At 40.1% G+C, this 20877-nt stretch overlaps 1 protein-coding gene across 2 annotated transcripts in view; it reads left to right on the top strand.

Annotated features, from left to right (window-relative positions):
• The window catches only part of ccdc93 (coiled-coil domain containing 93), a 100005-nt gene that overhangs the window by 32435 nt on the left and 46693 nt on the right, over positions 1-20877 (top strand). For both annotated transcript variants that reach the window (XM_069935223.1, XM_069935224.1), the window contains exons 7-13: positions 2275-2375; positions 7225-7261; positions 7634-7708; positions 9140-9181; positions 10241-10327; positions 17506-17622; positions 19464-19526. In XM_069935223.1, the coding sequence (XP_069791324.1) occupies positions 2275-2375; positions 7225-7261; positions 7634-7708; positions 9140-9181; positions 10241-10327; positions 17506-17622; positions 19464-19526 (522 nt within the window). The remainder of the gene's footprint in view (positions 1-2274; positions 2376-7224; positions 7262-7633; positions 7709-9139; positions 9182-10240; positions 10328-17505; positions 17623-19463; positions 19527-20877) is intronic.

Here is a 20877-nt window from a genome sequence, read left to right as displayed (position 1 = left end):
GGCAGGCCATTCACGGTGTTCGTGGATCACAAGCCCATCACCCACGCTTTCGCCATGGCCAAAGACCCCTGGTTGGAATGCCAACAGAGCCACCTATCCTATGTATCCGAGTTCACCACAGACATCCAGACATCAATATACTCTTCCAGCCTGCCATCCAGCCCTTATCCCCTGGGCTGGACTACTCCCAGCTGGCACAGGCCCAAAAAGAGGATGAGGAGACGCAGGCGTTCCGCATAGTCATCACCGGCCTCCGCTTTGAAGACCTCAGTCTGCCGGACAGCCCCAATACGCTCCTGTGCGATATTTCCACTGGTGCACTGTGCCTGGTGGTGCCTCAGCAATGAAGGAATGTGGCCTTCAAGACCGTTCACGACCTCGCGCACCCATCCGTTAAAAGCCGCATGGTAGTAGAGGTTCATGTGACACGGCCTGAGTAAACAAGTCGCGCAAATGGCTCGCAACTGCACCCAGTGTCAAACGTTCAAGGTCCACCGTCATGTTAAGACCTCGGTCCCCCTGAAAAGACGGTTCGAACATATCCATGAGCCCACTGCCTGTCTCCCGAGACTCCCAGTACCTCTTCGTGGTGGTAGACCACACCATGAAATGGCCGGAAGTCATCCCTCTAAAAGACATCTCAACTGACTACTGCACCAGGGCACTGCTCACACATTGGATCACGAGGTTTGGGGTACCAGTCCACATAACCACCGACAGAGGGGCCCAGTTCACGTCCAAACTTGGGACACAGCTCACAATGCTCCTGGGTATCAAGCTGCACCAAACCACTGCTTATCCCAACAGTCTCGTGGAGCACATCATGGCCCGGTTAAACTGTCCCATTTGGGTGGACGAGCTCCCCTGGGTCCTACTGGGCAACAGGTCTGCACACAAAGAGGATTCGCAGGCATCCTCCGAATTGGTTTACGGCGCCCCATTAACCCTACTGGGCAAATTCTTCCCACCATCCCGAGTCTCAGGCACCAAGGTGAAGGCAGTGTTACAGGACCTATGGGACAGGTTAGCCTCCTTTGCACCTCCCCTCACCCTCACACCATGGCAACCGGCCGACATCCATCCTCAAGGATTTATCAACTGCAGACTTCGTGTTCGTCCGCCGTGGCCCACATCCAGCTCCCCTCCAACAACCTTATGAAGGCCCATACAAGGTCCTATGCAACTTTGGCAAGACCTTCACGCTGGACATTGTGGGTGGGGAGGAATTGTTCACGGTGGACAGGCTGAAGGCAGCACATCTGAGCCTCAGCCAATGATCATCCCAGCACAGCCCAAACGTCGGAGGCGACTGCCTAAGGACCTAAGGGCGCGATCCCACTGCCCCAAGGGCTGGGAGTGGTTGTGTGCCGGCGCACATCGCGATGCAGGCAAACCGGCTCCGTGTGTGATGGCCGTGGCAGAGGAGCAGCCGCGTCAAGATATTGTATTTGAATACTGAATCAGTAGAAATTTTCTGTTCTAAAGGCAAGAAATAAAGTTTGATTTCTTCACCTTAACCATTTCAACCCAATTCATTGTGCATTGAGCAAATACTTTCTCTCAGTCTGCTTCTTGTCCAACATCTAGTATTGATTAAACAGAAATTTTGTCGAGCTGAACATTTATGATTTGACTATAGTCCCTGTCAGATCCCCACCCAGTAACGTTGTTCTCATCCTAGACATCTTGGTAAGGCTGAATAAGATGGTTTCTAACCTTAATGTCTGATTTGTCTTTGAGCCCATAATCACGCATATCTCTATAGCAATGCTTGATTTGCTTCTACCTTGGATCAATATCCATGTAATCTCCTATCATCATTTTGGCCAGATTAAGTCCATTCGAAATATTGGCAAAAGCCTAATTTTCAAAAAGACACTTATTGCCTCCCAGTTCTGATTTCAACAAGCCTCTCTTTTTTTCCCCCCAATTTCTCCATTGTCCTATCTTTTTCCTTTGCTACATCAGCAACCATCCCATTGTTACCTGCACATTTTTGTTCCAGCATATTTGTATGCCTCTAATTCTATCGGTAACAGTGATAAGGCCCTAAGCTCTGAAAGAACATCCCAAAACCTTTCTGCTTCATTGAAAGACACTTTCCAAAACTTCTTTGAAGCTTCAAGTTATGGTTCATAATTTCTGTTCTGTCTCAGTGTCAAATCTCGATAAGCTCCATGAAGCAACCTACAGCATTTTATTATTACAGATACTATGTAAATGCATACTCTTTACTGAGTTATCAATGACATTTGAGTTATTTTGTTTTCAAAGGATGTTTATAAACCACAACGTAAGTACAAACGATTGGTTGGAGCTGGAGAGTTGGTGGATGAGGAATCAAGAGTCCATTCTACTCTTCTGGAGTTTGGCCGGTATGGTTTTTGATATTGATTTTTTTAATGGTTGTAAGTCTGTTTAACAATGTTTTCGATGGGCATACTCGCAGTTGAATTGCTTATAGAGTAGTTGCAATTCTCTGTTATCTTTATTCCTTAAGTAGTCTGCTTTCAGAGTGGCAGTGTGTCTAAATTCTTTTTATTGACTCTATGATGTATCTCTTGATATATAATGGTTGCATGTTTTTGAATAAGGGTTACCAGCCAACATTTTTGAGCTGATTATTATATCCAATGTAACTTTCTCTCATTTATGAATTGAGAGTAATTCATTATTTAGTGCAATACAGAAAAGTGCTGGAGAAACTCAGCAGGTCATGCAGTATCTCTCGGAAGAAAGGGGTAATAACTAACGTTTCGACCCTGAACCTTTTATCAAGGTATATGGTAATTTATTATTCAAGATGAGAGATTTACTCTTGCTTTCAGCTTCACAAATGAGGAGGCCTTATCGTGGACTAAATGTTTTATTTTGGTGGGTTTCCCCTGTTGCTGAATAAGTATTACAAATCTGTGTCACTGGCTCACTTTGGAGTAGACTACTGCCTCTAAAGATTCATCTTTAATCTCGTTAGAATCTGTCATTTTAGACCATAAGATATAGAAGCTGAAGGTGGCCATTTACCCCAATGAGTCTGTCCCAAATTCCATCATGACCTGATCTATTCCCCCACACAGCCCTTCTCCCCTATATTCTCCCCATAACTCTTGATGCCCTGTCCATTCAGATACCTATCCATTTCTGCCTTAAATACACCAATGACTTCTCCTCCACAGCCACCCATGTAGAAAATTACAGAGGTTCGTCACTCTGGCTAAATAAATTACATCTCTGTTTTAAATGAGCACCCTTCAATCCTGAAGTTAAGCCCTCTTATCCTAGATTCCCCTACCATGGGAATGAACTTGCCACATCTGCTCTGTCCAGGCCTTTCACTATTCAAAATGCTTCTATGAGATCCCCCCCCCCCCCTCATTCAAGGAGTGCAGTTCAACAGCCGTCAAACATTTCTCATATGCTAATCCCTTTATTCCAGGAATCATTATTCTGAATCTTCTCTGAATACTCTCCATGCCAGCACATGCTTTCTTAAATAAGAAGCCCAAAACTGTATCCCATACTCCAAGTGAGGCATTGCCAGTGTCTGAAAAAGCCTCAACATCACATCCTTGTTCTTGTAATCTATTCCTCTGAATATGAATGCCAGCATTGCATTTGCCTCTCCACTGACTCCACCTAGAGGTTAACCTTTAGGATATTTTGCACAAGTACTTATTTTGAATCATTTACAGACTTAGCCACAAAGGCATTTATTCTGTAATCCTAATTATTAACATACAATGCAAATAGAAATGACCCCCAACACTGACCCATGTGGAACACCTTTATTCCCACTCTGCTTTCTGCTGATCAGTCAGTGCTCTACCCATGCTAGTATCTTTCTTGTAATTCCATGGGATCTCGTCTTGTTAAGCAGCCTCATGTATGGCACCTTGTTAAAGGCCTTTTGAACAATGCCCACTGTATCTCCTTTGACTCGTCTGCATTTGGTTTCCTCAAAAAATTGCAGTAGGTTTGTCGGGCAAGATTTTCCCTTAGGAAAACATGCTGACTTTGTCCTATGTCATGCACCTTCATGTAACCTCTTCCTTGACAATGGATTCCAACATTTGTCGCTTGGGCTCTGTCGCTCTCTTGCTCAGCCTCAGGCTCTGTCTCTCTCCCACTCTCTCTCTCAGGCGCTGTCACTCTCTTGGGCCCTGCTGCACTCTCTCTTGGGCTCTGTCGTGCTCTTGCTCTCTTGGGCTCTGTTGGATTCGATTAATGGGTCTTGCTCTCATGCTGTCTCTCTTTTTATCCCCCTCCTCCTTTTGGCATCTGCCAATCGACTGTCTGTGTCCAAGCTCTATCCCTCAGCCTCCCCGTCTATCTACCATCCATCACCCTTTCCCTGGTTCACCAGGCCCCTGTCATACCCCTCTCACAATGCCTTTCATATACTAGCTCACCCTCATCTTCACTGTCTTTCAACCCAAAAAGTCTACCATTTGTTTTCTCATCAAAGATATTGCTCTACCTGCTGAGTTCCTCCTGCAGATTGTTTTAAACTAATATAATTTTTAAATGCATATGTTTCTTCGTAGTTAGTGATCGTATTGCTGATTTTATAGTGTCATTTATTATCCACTGTTTAGATATTTTCTTTCTTTGCCACTGCCTTTCTCATTTATTTCAATATTACTGATTTTAAATACTGACAAATCTTTCAATTACTTACAATTTATTCTTCCTGTTTTATGTTAAAACTTTATTTCTCACTCCTTTCTGTTGTTTTCTGACACTCTTCATTTTCATTAGCTTTCCTGATTCCCTTATGTAAGTATTTAGTCTTAGTTTTCATTTCAAAATATCACACTTAAAAAGCTGGTGCACTTTTGATCTTCATTGTTGATGCTCAAATTTAGTAATCTTGGTTTTTTATTGATTGGTAAATTTGCAGTAATTTAAATTTGTATTGTGAATTTAACTCACAAATATCTTAAGATAACAGGTAAATACTTTATCAGCTGGAGGTGACAACAGTGGGAATTATGTATATAAACACAGTATTGATTTTAAGGAAGTTAAAGGAAATTTTATAATTTGGGATCGAGATAACTAACAATGTGATGAATAAAGGTGCAGATGGATAATGAGGGGGGCACTTGAAGCTCATGGAAAGACATAAAAGCTTAAAACTCTTCACCAATTTTCAAGTTCTTTGGAATATGAACACATTAATGTGTTAGGATCCAATTGCATTGACATTTTGTCCAAGAAAGCCTATCACTTTTTTTTGAATATTTTATTTTAGTTTTCACTTACAAAGTCCAATAAACAAAGCCATCCATGTACATATTCATACCCAAAGTCCATATTTCCACCCCCCCAACCGCCTCACCAATGCCTTCACTTAATCCCCCTGGTGTCTTTTACCAATTTTTATAGACAGAAAATACCCTGCCCAGTTGCATCGCAGCTTGGTATAGGAGCTGCTCTGTCCAAGAATACAAGAAATTAACAAGAGCTATGGGACTTGGCATCAAGATTCAGGGCTGTAGAGATTTTCCCAGAGGGTAATGAATCTCTGGAATTCTTTGCCCAAGTAAGTAGTAGAGGCTGCCTCATTAAATATATGTAAAAGATAGATAGATTTTTGAATAGAAGGTGAACTAAGGTTTATGAGGAAAAGGTAGGTGGAGCAGGCCGGATAACCTACTTCTATTTGTGTTCTTTAAAATTGCAGAGAGTTGTGAATAATACTCTCTTTTCCACCCCACCCCTCAGGGAAAAAATGCACTTTTGAAAGCATGCACCTCCAGATTCCAGGAATGGTTCCTTTCTTCCTTTATCATACTTGTGAATGGATCTGCCATAAGATGATGATTTGCACTGTTTAACTGTGTTTTTCCCTTTAACACTATCCTCTGCACTTTTGTATTATGTGACACTCTTTCTTGCACTATTGTTATAGCATTATGTTGTTCTTGCACTCCCTACTGTATTTTGTAAAGGTTGACTTATCTGATAGCACACAAATCAAACTTTTAGTGTATCTCACATGACATTAAACAATTTAATTTGGGGGGAAAAGATATCAGGTATAGCACATTCAATCCTTCAAGTCTGTTCCATTGTTCGGTTAGATCTTGACTGACTTTCTACTTCAAGCATGCATTTTTACTCAATTGAGCATCTATGGTTCTCTAGGTAAATTATTCCAAATGTTCAATGCCTTTTTGCTCATAATTGATCAAGAGCATCCTTAAACTTTTTGTGAAGCAGGGAAAGAAATTGCAGAGGCTCTGGCAGAGATACTTGTATCATCTTTGACCATGGTCAAGTGCCAGATAACTGGAAAATGGTTAATTCAGCTCCATTAAAAGGGGCAGCAAAGACAAGCCAGGGAACATCATGCCAGTGAGCCTGATGTCAGTGATGGGGATGTTGCTATAGGGCATTCTGGAGACTGGTTATTTCAGTATTTGGATAGGCAGGGATTGATTAGAGGTAGTTCATAGGGGGTTTCTGTGTGGGAGATTGTAAATCCTAAATCTGAATTTTTGAAGAGGGCAGGACTGTGACATTGTCTATATGGACTTTAGTAAGGCAATGTCAGGTTAGATTGGAAGATTAGATCACATGAGATCAAAGATGTGCTACAAATTTGATTCAAAAATTAGCTTGAGCCAGAGAATAGTAGTGGAGGATTGCTTTTCTGATTGGAGGCCTGTGACCAGAGATATGTTGCAGGGGTTGGTGTTGGTTCCACTATTTAATTTTAATTTAGGTTTACAGCATGGTAACAGTGTTTATAAGGGTATGGATCAAAAGCAGGCAAATGGGACTAACTCAGAATGCCAATTTGCCTGGCGAGGATGAGTTGGGCCGAGTTGCAAGCCGTGTGACTCACTGTTTCTGTCCAAGTTAAACAGCATCTTATGACCATGTTCTAGAATCCCTGGCAACAGGGAATAGCTTCCACATACAGACGACAGTTTACCAATACTCTCTCTATAATTAAGATCCATGTTGTCAGTCGTTTGAAACTCTATGTCCACACTGTAGCATAACCAACCTGGACTCTTCCATATTTTGTCAACTGCTCCCCCCCCCCCCCAAAATTGTTATATGAATATGATCCCCAATAGTGCTGTGGAGCAAGTATATACTTAACACATTACAATTACTGAATGATGCTTTTGATAATTTTGAAGAAGTTGTATGTGCTTGTGTATTAATGGTTTTCTCTCCCCACTATCCCAATCTGAAATATTTCTGCAGAAAGTATGGTTTCAGCAAGCAGTCCAAAACTGAAAAGGTAAGAATCTAATTTAAATCTAATACTCAGAAAGTTTTATTTTATACTTGTTCTTTTGAACCTTTTTCATTTTCCTTACTCAATACAAACTATTAATTTGTTTTTTTTTACTGGTGAGCCATGGATCATCACTGTGTGCTTACTGCCACAGAATTTTGGGAATGGGAATTAAGAATGATGTTAGTTTGTGATAACTTCGTGTTTGGGGTGGTTGTTTCTTAAATTCGAAGGTTCCTCTTGTTCAAACATCTGATAAATGTGCAAGCATTCCAAAAGCTTACATCCATACATCCATATCCATATGCTATTCCTTCACAGATACCACAGTCATTTTGGGGAAATGTGCATAATTTTTTTTATTTGGGATTACAGAGTGAGGACAAAAAAGGCATCTTGTCAACAGGGCTTCTTCCTGAAATGGGTGAAGATCTGGAGGCTGTTGAAGAGGTAGTTAACAATGCATTCATGTTTTACAATTCTAAAAATATTTGTCTTTTTACTGCTTGTAGCATTGTTCTGTATAATGCACACATTTTAGGCTGCTAGTTCAAAACATGGGTTGTTAGGATTTTTAATTTGCCTATATTTAAAGTAGCTGAGTCAAACATTTTTAGACCAATAGCAGTTTACGGATAGTTAATTTTAAGATTCAAGATTGCTTTTATCATTTAATAATAGACAAAATATGTCAACTTTTGCTTGCTGTGAAGGCACACAAAGAGGTACTCTAGGCAAACGCAGTACAATAAGAGAAAGGGAAGTAAAAGAAAGTCCCTTCAGAGACACCAAGTGTCTGTAGATTTGCCTCATATGCTCCTGCAACATCTGCAGCTGCGCTGTGTCCTGTCCGCTCCATTGGCAAACCCGGGTTTCCAGTTCTGAACATCTGATACGATCAGGAAGATTTGAGCTCCTGAGACCCTTCAGAAGCCCTTCTTGCCATCAGCACCTTCACAAATCCCAGTCCTGATATTTGGTTCAGCAGCTACAGCTTGGTTAAATCCTTCGGCCCCCAGAATACTGTTTGGGTGAAATCATTTAATTTTCAAACCTCAGTTTGTCCAATTAAAAAAAGGCACCACAGGAACTGGAACATATGTTGAATGTTGTCTAGCAGTAGATTGAGATTTTGCCTAAGAAAATCAGAATTATCAATGGTCAGTATAAATTGAAAACTTGCCATAAATAAGCACTGTTGGAATATAAATTTTGGTTGGGCCACTAATTAAAACTGAAATGTTTCATCTGTCAATGACCAAAATGATCGTGTATAGAAACGATGTTTACCTTCTTAAAGTCATGTGTTCGCAAGACAAAAAGAAAATTTCAGAAATATACTAAAAGTATTGAAGCTTAAACTAACATTATGGAAGAAATTGAACTTCAATATGTTATATTTATTGGTGCATGTTATGAACATTCTTCTGCAGCATGTTGATTTGCAAACTGTTGCACATGTGCAAAATTAAGCTAGGTGCTCAGCATCACTAAATACCGGGTGGCATGTGCACTGCTCTATGTACACACTGACACTGCAATTAACAACAAAGAAACCGGTAATTGCTATTTTTTATAATAGAATTTGCTTTAGTTAAAATTTAGAATTTGCTTTGATTGTATTTCTTTTGTAAGCTAAGGAATGAAATAATAGCCTGGGCAAAGCGGGTGGGGAAGTGATGTTTGCGGTCTGAATTTAGTGATATTGCATCCCTGGTCAGTTTTTTTTAATGGTATGAAAATTTTAATATTGGGGAAATGAGCATTCAGTTTTATTCAGATGTAACATTTTTGAATATTGACATGATTCGTGAACATTTTAAGCTTTTCTGAATCTTTTAATCTTTAACAATTTCAAAATGTCAACTTTTCCTATTGCAGCTTCGCATAAAAACATTGATGGCAGAAATGGCAACAGAAGAGGTATGAATTTCAACTGCTTTATTGTTGAGTATTCCTGACCCTTGTTTCAAGATTTTCAATAAAACAAAATACAAATGACTTTTGTGAACACACAGCAAGCAGAAAACTATTTGGGTTTTAATTTTTTTGTTTCTGGAATTTATGTAACAAATAAATGCCAATTAATATAACTTCTTGAAGACTAAGCATTTCTTTGCCACCCAGAATTTTAAAAACAAAAATTGTAAATGTTTTCCCCAGTTTCAGTTCTTGGGGAATCTGCATTAAAATATGTAAGCTTTGAGGTTTATTTTAAGTTTGAAGCGGAACAATGCAGAAATTTGGATGTATTGGCATTTAAAGTACTACATTTCTGAATACATAAAAAGCTTGATTTGCATATCATTCACAAATTAGGACCAGGTTTTGTTTTTCCACTTAGTTCTGCTGGGTGATGAACACTTCAGACACATTTAATGGTGAAAGGATTATTTATCCACAATTTTATCAATACTGACAAATACACTGCATCCTTTTCACTTGTATCTCCAGTTTATATGATACACAACAGGTACATTAGTTCAATTCAACTTAAATAGACATAACCACATATTAAAATGTTAGCACAGTAGCAATTATATTGTTGAATGCAGCTCTCAATAACAAATGTACCCATATTGTTCATTTTGCACTTAACCTTTCCACTCTTCGGAGACATCAAAACTACTCCAGCACTGGAAACAATGGAAGCTATGCTATTAATAATGAGGGCCAGACATTAGGATGGATCTGCTCATAATATATGAAGGTGTGATTAAGAACTTTACTGCTGAAGATATTCTTTGTATACGATGGTCGATATTTTAAGATTAGTAAAAGTAGCAGTGTAATGTTATTTATAAAGTGTATTTGCATGATTAAATTCCGCCATATACAGTGATTTCCTTGAAATTTTTAATTCATCATTATCACACCAATGGTTGTATTATAAAACATGAGGAAAATTAAATTCTCATTCTTAATTTTGAACTTTATTGCAGCCTGTGCTTTGCTTAACAATTCTTCATATTTTTAATCCAGGGAAAACTGACAGCAAGTTCAGTGGGTCACATAGTAGGACTACAATCAGAGGAAATTAAGCAGATTGCATCAGAATATGCTGAGAAGGTAAGATGTTTTATTACATCTGCCTGACATACTACAAGCTGACAGATTGCTATGAAAATGTGGTTGCAATTCATGTTTGGATAACTTGCACAAAACCTTGTACAGTACTCTTAATAACTAAACTGATGAATGGCGGGATCATTACTTTTTTGATATATTATGAGTTATTTGCATTTGGATTCTGTTGGAGAAAGCTTGAAGAAAAAAATTATCTTTAGATTGTGATTTGATTTGATTTACTCTTCGAATCTGCTCCACTCTTCCAAATTCAGTGCTCCACTTCAGTTCTCTTCATATTAGTTAATTCCTCCAGCCCTAAGGAAAATACCAAACTCCCTGAGTATTTTTAATGATTTGGCCTTGCTTGCTTTCTGTGATTGAGAATTCATCACTCTCAGAGGGAGGAAATATTTCCTCATCTTATTATTAAATGGTTTATCTGTAATCCCTAGGTCTGAACATCCATGCCTTTTTCTTTTCTGTCCAGTCCTGATGGAATTATGAGGGTCTCTGAAACGTATTCTCATTCTTCTAAACTCTAGGGTGCAGTGAAGGTCCAGTACAGAGTGGAAGGTTTACCCTTCTTGAAATTTACATAAACTTTAAACATTACAGCAACCCTGGCTCAGTTGCAAGCATAATTGAGTCCATTACCCTCAATAATAAGCATAGGTATGTGCCGCTTAACATCCACGAAATGTTCTGTGAAATTGGGTGTTATGTGATGTGGATGTTATGCGAACACCATATTATGTATTTCAAAGCTATATGGGAGACTGTAATGTACCTGTAAACTTTTTATTTGTAAGTAGGGATAAGTGTGGGGACCGGCTGTGGGGAGAGAAAGGGCAGTGGGATCAGTGTGAGTACTGGCACAGGGCTTTGGGGAGAACGTGGGGCAGTGGGATCGGTGTGGGTATATAGTATACAATTTCCTATAGCTGGCGATCACTTTTTCTAAATTGATGCGGACTTGCTCATGGTTACGGAATAATTATGGGGCCACGGATGCAAATGTAGTCGGACATTGCCTGAATGGATGTCAAGTGGCGCATACCTGTATATCATTTTGGATGCTGTTGTGGGGGGGTGGGGGGGGGGGGAAACGACCCATCAGGGTCATGCCATGGTGATCAGGTCTCTGGAATGGAGTCTGATCTTGTGGCTAAGGGAAAGAAGAAGAAGTGAGCTGTAGTGATGAGGGATTCCATGGTTAAGGGGACAGATAAGAGGCTTTGTGGAAAGGATCATGAATCCTAGGTGATATGTTGTCTTCCAAAATGCAGTACCTCACTCATGTCTACATTAAATTCCATGTGTCATTTTTCAGCCCATTTTTCCAGGTGCCAGGCTCTGAGATATCTCAGATTGTGTTCATGGTGTTCTCAGAAGAGAGGGTGAGCAGCCTGATGTCATGGTTCATGATGAGGGTGGTAGGGTGATGAGGTCCTACAAAGAGAGCTCAGGGAGTTAGGCGCCGTTAAAGGACTGCACTTCCAGAGTTGTGATCTCAGGATTGGTACCCTACGCCAACCGTGTCACCCCTGTATAGTAAGGAAGCAGATCAAAAGGTTAGAAAGTGCAACCTTTTCACTTAATGATCACACTCATGGCCAAGCAGACAAATTGTTTCATTGGTAACTTTTACAGTTCTTTAATAGAATGTACAAACTCCTGACAGACAGCGCTGGATACGAATTGGGTCTTTGGCACTGTAATAGCTTTGAACTAACTGGTGTGAAAATTTACTAGAGAGTCAAACATGAAAGTTTGCTGACACTGTGATTGTAGTAAAAACACACAGAAATGCTAGGGAAGGCCAGGCTTTATTCCAGAGACCTGACAGCCATGGCTTGTCCCTGACAGTTTTTCCTCCAACATCACAAACATTTCTACGACTAATTCCACCTGCATTGAATTCGCCCATCGTTATTGAATGAGGATCTACCGGGACCAATGCCTGAAGAGGGCGCACAAAATCAGTGAACCGGTGCGGACTCGAAAGGCCAAAAATGGCCTGTTTCCGCTCCGTAAATGGTTATATGGTTATATGGTTAAAGACATGGTAAAGAAAGGAGGGCCTCAAGTTTCTGGATCATTGGGTTCTCTTCCAGGGAAGGTGGGATCTGTTCTGATGGGATGGTTTGTATTTGAACTGGAGAGGACTAATATCTTTGTGGGAAGGTTTGCTAGTGCTGCTCTGGGGTGGTGTAAACTAGATTTGCAAGGGGATGGGAACCAGAGTGCCATAGCACATAAGGAAATGGAGGAGGAAAAAGATGAAGTGAAGATTGCATGTAATGTCAGAAATCAAAGGTTTGGTCGTGGTGGAAATGTTCTCAGGTGCATCTATTTCAATACAAGAAGTATTGTAGAAAATGCAGGTGAGCTTAGAGTGTGGATTGGCACATGGATTATGACATTGTGATCATTAGTGAAACCTGGTTGCAGGAGGGGCAGGATTGGGGAATCAGAGGTGGAGAGGGTGAGCAAATTTAAATTCTTGGGAGTCACTATCTCGGAGGATCTTTCCTGGATCCAACACACTTATGGCATCATGAAGAAAGCACCTCAGTGCCTCTACTTCTTCACGTGTTTGCGGAGGGTTGGTATGATGTCAGAAACCCTGGCAAATTTTTGCAGATGTGTGGTGGAAAATGTGCTGACTGATTGCATCACAAACTTGTATGGGGACACCAATACCCCTGAGTGTAAAGCTCTCCAAAAAGTAGTGGACGTGACTCAGGATATCACAGGCAAAACCCTCCCCACCATCGAGGACATCTACAGGCAACGCTGCCATCAGAGAGTACCCGCAATCATCAAGGACCCACAACACCCAGTACACACTCTGTTCTCGCTGCTACCATCAGAAAAGAGGTATAGGTGCCACAAGACTCACACAACCAGGTTCAGCAACAGCTGCTACCATTGGACTCCTCAGCAACAAACTCAATCAGGGACTCATTTAAGGACTCTTAATTTTTTTAATACTCTCCGTATTGCACAGTCAGTTTGTTTACATTTTTTATCTGTTTAAATGTCTTATTTAAATAACATTGAATACAGTTATTTTCTGCATTCTTCTTTGGCTTGGCTTCGCGGATGAAGATTTATGGAGGGGTAATGTCTACGTCAGCTGCAGGCTCGTTTGTGGCTGACAAGTCCGATGCGGGACAGGCAGACACGGTTGCAGCAGTTGCAAGGGAAAATTGGTTGGTTGGGGTTGGGTGTTGGGTTTTTCCTCCTTTGTCTTTTGTCAGTGAGGTGGGCTCTGCGGTCTTCTTCAAAGGAGGTTGCTGCCCACCGAACTGTGAGGCGCCAAGATGCACGGTTTGAGGCGATATCAGCCCACTGGCGGTGGTCAATGTGGCAGGCACCAAGAGATTTCTTTAGGCAGTCCTTGTACCTCTTCTTTGGTGCACCTCTGTCTCGGTGGCCAGTGGAGAGCTCGCCATATAACACAATCTTGGGAAGGCGATGGTCCTCCATTCTGGAGACGTGACCTACCCAGCGCAGTTTGATCTTCAGCAGCGTGGATTCGATGCTGTCGGCCTCTGCCATCTCGAGTACTTCGATGTTGGAGATGAAGTCGCTCCAATGAATGTTGAGGATGGAGCGGAGACAACGCTGGTGGAAGTGTTCTAGGAGCCATAGGTGATGCCGGTAGAGGACCCATGATTCGGAGCCGAAAAGGAGTGTGGGTATGACAACGGCTCTGTATACGCTAATCTTTGTGAGGTTTTTCAGTTGGTTGTTTTTCCAGACTCTTGTGTAGTCTTCCAAAGGCGCTATTTGCCTTGGCTAGTCTGTTGTCTATCTCGTTGTCGATCCTTGCATCCGATGAAATGGTGCAGCCGAGATAGGTAAACTGGTTGACCGTTTTGAATTTTGTGTGCCCGATGGAGATGTGGGGCAGCTGGTAGTCATGGTGGGGAGCTGGCAGATGGAGGACCTCAGTTTTCTTCAGGCTGACTTCCAGGCCAAACATTTTGGCAGTTTTCGCAAAACAGGACGTCAAGCGCTGAAGAGCTGGCTCTGAATGGGCAACTAAAGCGGCATCGTCTGCAAAGAGTAGTTCACGTGCAAGTTGCTTTTGTGTCTTGGTGTAAGCTTGCAGGCGCCTCAGATTGAAGAGACTGCCATCCGTGCGGTACCGGATGTAAACAGCGTCTTCATTGTTGAGGTCTCTGAACCCTTCTCCATTAACAAAGGCGTGAAGCAAGGCTGTGTTCTCCCATCAACCCTCTTTTCAATCTTCTTCAGCATGATGCTGAAACAAGCCATGAAGGACCTCAATGAAGACGCTGTTTTTTGCATTACAATTAAGTGGTAATTCTGCCTTATCTGTCAGGAAAAGAATCTTGGTAGTATGTGATGTCATGTATGTACTCTGACAATAAATCTGAAATCATCTTAATCTGACTGGCAGCACAATGTTCCGATCTTCCATTGTTTCACATATGATAGAGCTGGTGGGATGAAAGGGGGTGGAGTGGCATTGCTCATCAGGGAAAATACCACAGCTGTGCTCAGACAGGACAGACCAGAGGGCTTGTCTACTGAGGTTATATGGGTGAAGCTAAGGAACGGGATTGTATCATAGACTGCCCAGTAGTCGATGAGAATTGGAGGAGCACATTTGAAGTGAGCTAGCAGACAGCTGCAGGAAACATAAGGTTGTGATAATAGGAGATTTTAATTTTCCAAATATTGACTGGGACTCCCATACGGTAAAAGGCTGGATGGCTTGGGAGTTTGTCAGATGTGTTCAGGAAAGTGTTCTAAATCAATATATAGAGGTACCAACTAGAAAGAGTGCAATACTGGATTTTCTGTTAAGGATCAAGATAGGTCAGGTGACAGAAATATGTGTAGAGGAACATTTTGGGTTCAGTGATCATAATGCCATTACTTTCAAATTAATTATGGTGAAGGCTAGGTCTTGGCCTTGGGTTGAGATTCTAAATTAGAAAAAAGCCAAATTTGAGGACATGAGAAAGGACCTAGAATGCATGGATTGGGATAAGTTGTTTTCTGGCAAGGTTGTGTGAATTAAATGGAGGTCCTTCAAAGGTGAAATTTGAAAGTACAGTGTTTGTATGTTCCTGTCAGGATTAAAAGCAAAGTTAGCAGGTATAGGGAATCTTGGGTTTAGAGGGATATTGGAGATCTGGTTCGGAAGAAGAGAGGTGTATATCAGGTATAGGCAACAGGGAGCAAATGAGGTACTTGAGGAGTATTTTTTAAAAAATGTAAGAAAAACCTCAAGAAAGAAATTAGGAAGGCTAAAAGATCTGAGGTTGCTTTGGCAGACGATGTGAAGGGAAATAATAAGAATTTCTACAGGTTTGTTAAGAGGAAAAAAATAGTAAGGGACAAAATTAGTCTCCTTGAAGATCAGAGTGGTTGGCTATGTATGGAGCCAGAAGAGATGGGGGAGATCTTAAATGGGATTTTTACATCAGTATTCACTCAGAAAACTGACACAGAGTTAAAAGAAGTAAGGAAAATGAGCAGTGAGGTCATGAAACCTATACAGATTAAAGAGGAGGTGCTTGCTGACTTAAAGCAAATAAGGATGGATAAATCCTGACGAGATATTTCCTCAGATCTTGAGGGATGCTAGTATAGAAATTGTAGGGGCTCCAGCAGTAATAAAAAATGTTCTTAGCCACAGGTGATGACATAAGTGAGGAAGATTGGAGAGTAGTTTATGTTGTTCTGTTGCTTTAAAAAAGTCTCTAAAAGTAACTCTGGAAATTATAGGCCGGTGAGCCTGATGTCACCAGTAGGCAAATTCTTGGAAGGTGGCCAAAGAGTTTTGATATGCAAGTATTTGGATATCAAAGGACTTTTACAGAGAGTTAACGTGGGTTTGTGCGTGGTCGGTCGTGTTTAACCAATCTTGTAGAGTTTTTCGAGAAGGTTACCAGGAATCTTGTTGAAGGAAAGGCTATGGATGTTGATTACATGGACTTTAGTAATGCGTTTGACAAGGTCTTTCATGGGAGGTTAGTCAGGAAGGTTCAGACACTCAGGTAGGAAACGGAATTTGACATTGGCTATACGGGAGTATAGTGGTAGTGGATGATTGCTTCTCAGACTGGAAGTCTGTGACTAGTGGTGTGACTTAGGTATATGCACTGGGACCATTGTTGTTTGTCATCTATATCAGTGATCTGGATGATAATGTGGTAAATTGGATCAGGAAGTTTGCAGATGACACAAAGAGTGGAGGTGTTTTACACAGCGAGGAAGGTTTTCAAAACTTGCAAAGAGATCTAGACCAGCTGGAAAAATGGCAGAAGGAATTTAATGCTGACAAGTGTGAGATGTTGCATTTTGGAAGGACAAACCAATAAATGGTAGGGATCTGGGAGTACAAATACATAATTCCCTGTAAGTGGAGTCACAGGTAGATAGAGTTGTAAAGAGAGTTTTAACATATTGGCCTTCATTAATCAAAGTATTGAGTTTAGGAGTTGGGATTTTATGGTAATGTATAAAAATATCTGAAGGCCAAATTTGGAGTATTGTTGCATTTTCGGTCACCTAACTACAGGAAAGATATCAATAAGATTGAAAGAGTGCAGAGACTTACTAGGATGTTGCCCAGATTTCAGGAACTGAGTTGGAGGGAAAGGTTAAACACGTTAGGACTTCATTCCCTGAAGTGAAGAAGAATGAAAGGAGATTTGATAGAGGTATTTGAAATTATGAGGGTGATAGACAGTAAATGTAGGTAGGCTTTTTCCACTGAGAGAAGGCAACGTACAAACAAAATGACATGGGTTAAGGGTGAAAGGGGAATAGTTTAGCGGGAACATTAGGGGGAATTTCTTCACACAGAGCGTGATGAGAGTGTGGAGTAAGCTGCCAGCTGAAGTAAATGTGGGCTCAATTTTAACGTTTAAGAAGAATTTGGACAGATACATGGATGGGAGTGCTATGGAGGGATAAGGACTGGGGGCTGATCAGTGGGACAAGGCAGAATAATAGTTCAGCACAAACTAGAAGGTTCTTGTCATCCATTCGATCAGTGATTTAATTTAAAGTTTTACTGCAGTGACTTGTATAGAAAAAAAGTATTTTTTACTGGTTATTCTTCTCTACACCCTGTTGTGCCCACTGTTGTCTAGTGAGCAGTGTTTCAAAGTGAACTTTTACATTTACAGCAATCTGAACTTTCAGCTGAGGATCGTCCTGAATGGCTTGGAGCTGCTCAGCAGTATCAGAGACAACTTGCATCTCTCAATAAACAGATCTTACAAAAATCAAAGCAGTTGGAAGAGGTAAATAAATGATTTTTGTTTTGACAGTTTGGAGATAGTTTTTTTTTCCTCTTTGTACAATGGTTGTTTTTTGATCAAAGCTAAAGTTTATTCAAAACAAACATTTTTTTACTGAGAATGCTGGAACATGCATTCAGTTAATTTCAGTTTTCCTAGTTCTGATGTAAGGTGATTAAACTGTTTTGGTCAACAGATGTAGTTTGACCAGATAATTTCTATCATTTCATATGAAACCCTGTTGGGTTATTCCAAATGGAATAGCCTTTCATATGAAACCCTGTTGGGTTATTCCAAATGGAATAGCATTTCATATGAAACCCTGTTGGGTTATTCCAAATGGAATAGCATTTCATATGAAACCCTGTTGGGTTATTCCAAATGGAATAGCATTTCATATGAAACCCTGTTGGGTTATTCCAAATGGAATAGCATTTCATATGAAACCCTGTTGGGTTATTCCAAATGGAATAGCATTTCATATGAAACCCTGTTGGGTTATTCCAAATGGAATAGCATTTCATATGAAACCCTGTTGGGTTATTCCAAATGGAATAGCATTTCATATGAAACCCTGTTGGGTTATTCCAAATGGAATAGCCTTTCATATGAAACCCTGTTGGGTTATTCCAAATGGAATAGCATTTCATATGAAACCCTGTTGGGTTATTCCAAATGGAATAGCATTTCATATGAAACCCTGTTGGGTTATTCCAAATGGAATAGCATTTCATATGAAACCCTGTTGGGTTATTCCAAATGGAATAGCCTTTCATATGAAACCCTGTTGGGTTATTCCAAATGGAATAGCCTTTCATATGAAACCCTGTTGGGTTATTCCAAATGGAATAGCATTTCATATGAAACCCTGTTGGGTTATTCCAAATGGAATAGCATTTCATATGAAACCCTGTTGGGTTATTCCAAATGGAATAGCCTTTCATATGAAACCCTGTTGGGTTATTCCAAATGGAATAGCATTTCATATGAAACCCTGTTGGGTTATTCCAAATGGAATAGCCTTTCATATGAAACCCTGTTGGGTTATTCCAAATGGAATAGCATTTACATTTTTTATTTTAGACTACAATAATTTCCATGAGATTCAGTTGTTTCTACTTTTAAAATGTGTTCTACAAATGTTATAATATCTGTGAATTGCTCTTTGGAAATCAAAAACCTTTTGAAATGCTTTTAATTGGCATGATGAAATTAAATTTAATAAGCTTTAGGCATGTGTATTTCTTTTTATAACATGGCAAAATCATCCAAATTGCTGATAGAATAAGTGAGGTGTGAGCAGAGTTCCAAATAGGTATAGTATTTATCTATTTGGGAATTGTTATAGATAAATTTTCCCATGAATTATAGAAGAAGAGTTTAGAATAGGTACTTGTCGGATACTGAAAAAAGCAGAATTAAGTAATCTTAAGATCAGGATAAGGGCTATGCACTTCATGGATCGAATGATTCTCTGGTTGTAGAAATTGTTAAATAATTGACTGAGCACTTCTTCAGTACTTTGTAAGTGGAAAATATTTGAGTTATTCAAGTAGAAAATACTTGAAAATATTTTCTAAGATGATGTGAGGGTTAGTTGACCAGCACAACTCAAGTTATTGAATTGGAAGGTGACAAAGCATGAAAAGAGGGATTCAGTATCAAATGAGCAAGTCCAAAAAAAAAGCATAAAACTAGATTAAAAGTGGGCCCTTTTGCAGGCCCAATTGACTTCTAAAATTGCATGTACAATTGTGTCTATTTCTACTGATATTACAACTATAAGATATGAGTCAATTGAATTTGATTATATTAATGTACATTTTGTGTATTTTTAAAATTAGCTACAGATGAAATATATTGAGATCCAGTCTACATATAAGGAAGAGAAAAAGAAACTAGTGGAGGTAAGATTGTATTTTACATCTATGTGCTTAAGATATTTGGAAGTCGGCCACATTGCTCTGGATCAAAGGTAGTATTGCATGGGGTGATGTCATTAGCTCATTGAATTTGCTGGTTCCTTTGAGAGCAGTTATTTACTATTTTTCTATTTATCTTATTTCCTTTTTTTTGAAAAGTGCCATTAAATATTTTCCATTGTCTTATCAAGAAATATGTTTCAGATCTTAAAATTTAAATGATTTTTTTTTCCTTTTGCCTCACATTTTGCCAGTCACCTTTAACTTGATTCTTAGCTCTTAGAAATAGGTTCCCTTAATTTCTCTAAACTTGTGATGACTCTTGACTTAAAAGTGCCTTTGTCTCTCCTTGAGAAAACCATTCCAGTTTTTCCTCTCTGTCCTTGTAACTGTAATCCCTCAACTCCCGAACCATTCTGGTAAACTATATACAAATCCTTCACAACCTTGTTTAAGTCTAGTGCTCAAAATTAGATGCCATATTCCTCCTGAGAGTTTGCATAGTTTGAATAGAACTTTGAGACTTTTGCACTGAATGCTTAGGAACCTATATGAATGCAAGAAAAGAGAATAATGCTAGAAGCTAGGAAGCGATGAGGAAGAGGCAGAGGGCTAAGGTAGATCCTTTTCAATAGGAGAGGACAATAGATCATGGAAAAAAGAGAAGAAGAAGGGGAGTTAAAGGAAGGAAGTTGTAAGTAACAGGCAGGTTGAGAGGTGGGGAGAGGAAAGAGGAAAAGGGAAGGATGAAAGAGGCCAGAAGGAAAGCAAGAGGTAGTGGAAAACATGGTGGTGAGGTTACTGGAAATTGGAGCCCAACGTTGATGATGTCTGGTCGGAGACAGTCTAGGTGGAATACAAAGTGTTCTAATTTTTAAAATTTGCATGTGATCTCAACTTGGGAGTAAAGTAGGCCATGGACAGACACCAGTAAGGGGATGGGAAATGGAATTAAAATGGCTCACTGCAAGGATATCATGGCTGCAGTAGATGACACAAAGCTGCACAACTAAATGTTCCAAGACAAACATGGCTACTATCTGGTTGTACAGGTTGAAACTCTTTAATCCAGTGACATTAAAACTTGGCTATTGTCAGATGACAGAAAATAGCCGTCAAAGGTGCGGTAGATGCCTCAATCAGACCCATTTTCTGACTAAAAGTATCAAATATATCACAAATCAAATCCCCGTTAGCATAGCAGTTAGTGCAAAACTTTTACAGCTCCAGCGATCAGGTCTGGGGTTTAAATCCTGTGTTCTCTGTAAAGAGTTTGTATTAATGGCGGCAGATTCAACCTTTACAGCTTCAGCGATCGGGACCGGGGTTTGAATCC

Source organism: Narcine bancroftii, chromosome 4 (genome assembly GCF_036971445.1).
Source record: "Narcine bancroftii isolate sNarBan1 chromosome 4, sNarBan1.hap1, whole genome shotgun sequence".
Taxonomy (NCBI): domain Eukaryota; kingdom Metazoa; phylum Chordata; class Chondrichthyes; order Torpediniformes; family Narcinidae; genus Narcine; species Narcine bancroftii.
The sequence above is the reverse complement of the archived record's forward strand: the minus strand, read 5'-3'. Positions and strand labels throughout refer to the sequence as shown.